The sequence below is a fragment of the Neopelma chrysocephalum genome, unplaced genomic scaffold (assembly GCF_003984885.1).
Source record: "Neopelma chrysocephalum unplaced genomic scaffold, ASM398488v2 Primary Assembly neopelma1_95229, whole genome shotgun sequence".
In the NCBI taxonomy this organism is placed as follows: domain Eukaryota; kingdom Metazoa; phylum Chordata; class Aves; order Passeriformes; family Pipridae; genus Neopelma; species Neopelma chrysocephalum.
In genome coordinates this window covers 3,307-4,364 of record NW_020923916.1, presented here as the reverse complement: position 1 = coordinate 4,364, position 1,058 = coordinate 3,307, and the positions used below count along the sequence as shown (strand labels likewise).

The window sequence follows — 1,058 nt, the reverse complement described above, 5'->3', positions numbered from 1 at the left end:
AGGAAGCTGCTGCAGGGTTTCTGTCCCTCAGCTGAGCAGCAGCAGGTACTCCTTGAGGCTGGTGGGCAGGGGCAGCTGCTCGACGGCCTCGGGCAGGAAGCGCACCCCGAGGCTGCGGCGCACGGCGCATCGCGCCAGGCCCTGCAGGCTGCCGGGGGCGGCTCCGAGCCGGCCCAGCCTCTCCCCGAGCCGCGGGTCCCGCTCCCCCCGCGCCGCCGCCGCCGCCTCCCAGGGCTCCAGGTGTCCGGCGGCGCGGCGCAGCAGCTCCAGGCACGAGTCCTCGCGCTCCGAGCCCAGCCCGCGCAGCAGCAGCGCCACGAGGCGCGAGGCCGGGCTCTGCCCCTTGAGGTTGCGCACGCGCGCCTCGGCGCCGAAGTCCAGCAGCACGGCCACGCTCTCCAGGTTGCCCTTCATGGCGGCCCAGCTGAGCGGCGTGTCCGCGTTGTAGTCGCGGGCGTTGACCAGGGCGCCGCCGTCCAGCAGCGCCCGCGCGCACTCGGCGTGGTTCTTGAAGGCCGCCCAGTGCAGGGGGGTGTCGCGGTTGCCGTCGGCCGCGTTGGGGTCGGCGCCGAACTCCAGCAGCAGCTCCACGCAGGCCTCGTCCTTCTCGGCGGCGTAGTGCAGAGCCGTGCGGCTGTACCCGTCCAGCGCGTTCACCTGAGCCACGGGACACGGGTTAGACCCGGCCTGGGCATGAGAGTAACTGGAACCCGGCTGAAAACTGGTCTAAATCTGAGCTAAACCTAGCTTAAACCTGAGCTAAATCTAACCTAAATCTAACCTTAACTCTGACATAAACCTAACTGAAACTTGACCTACACCTGACCAAAACCTGACATAGACCTGGCCAAAACCTAACCAAAATCTGATCTAAACCTGACCAAAACCTAACCAAAACCTGATCTAAACCCGACCTAAACCTGACCAAAACCTGACCTAAACCTCACCAAAACCTGACCTAAACCTAACCGAAACCTGACCTAAACCTAACTGAAACCTGACTAAACCTAACCTCAATTTAAACCTGACCTAAACCTCACCGAAACCTGACCTAAACC

At 63.2% G+C, this 1,058-nt stretch overlaps 1 protein-coding gene across 7 annotated transcripts in view; it reads right to left on the bottom strand.

The window, feature by feature from the left end:
- Nucleotides 1-1,058, bottom strand: part of ASB8 (ankyrin repeat and SOCS box containing 8) — a 2,534-nt gene that overhangs the window by 348 nt on the left and 1,128 nt on the right. For 3 of the 7 annotated variants that reach the window (XR_003538219.1, XR_003538220.1, XM_027708013.1), the window contains exon 3: nt 41-657. Coding sequence is in view for 4 of the 7 variants with exons in the window: in XM_027708013.1 (XP_027563814.1) it covers nt 41-657 (617 nt within the window). In the remaining 3 variants the exon portion in view is untranslated. Of the gene's footprint in view, nt 1-6; nt 658-1,058 lie in introns of all 7 variants that reach the window. The other 4 variants (XR_003538218.1, XM_027708014.1, XM_027708016.1 and 1 more) reach the window with 3 other exon arrangements.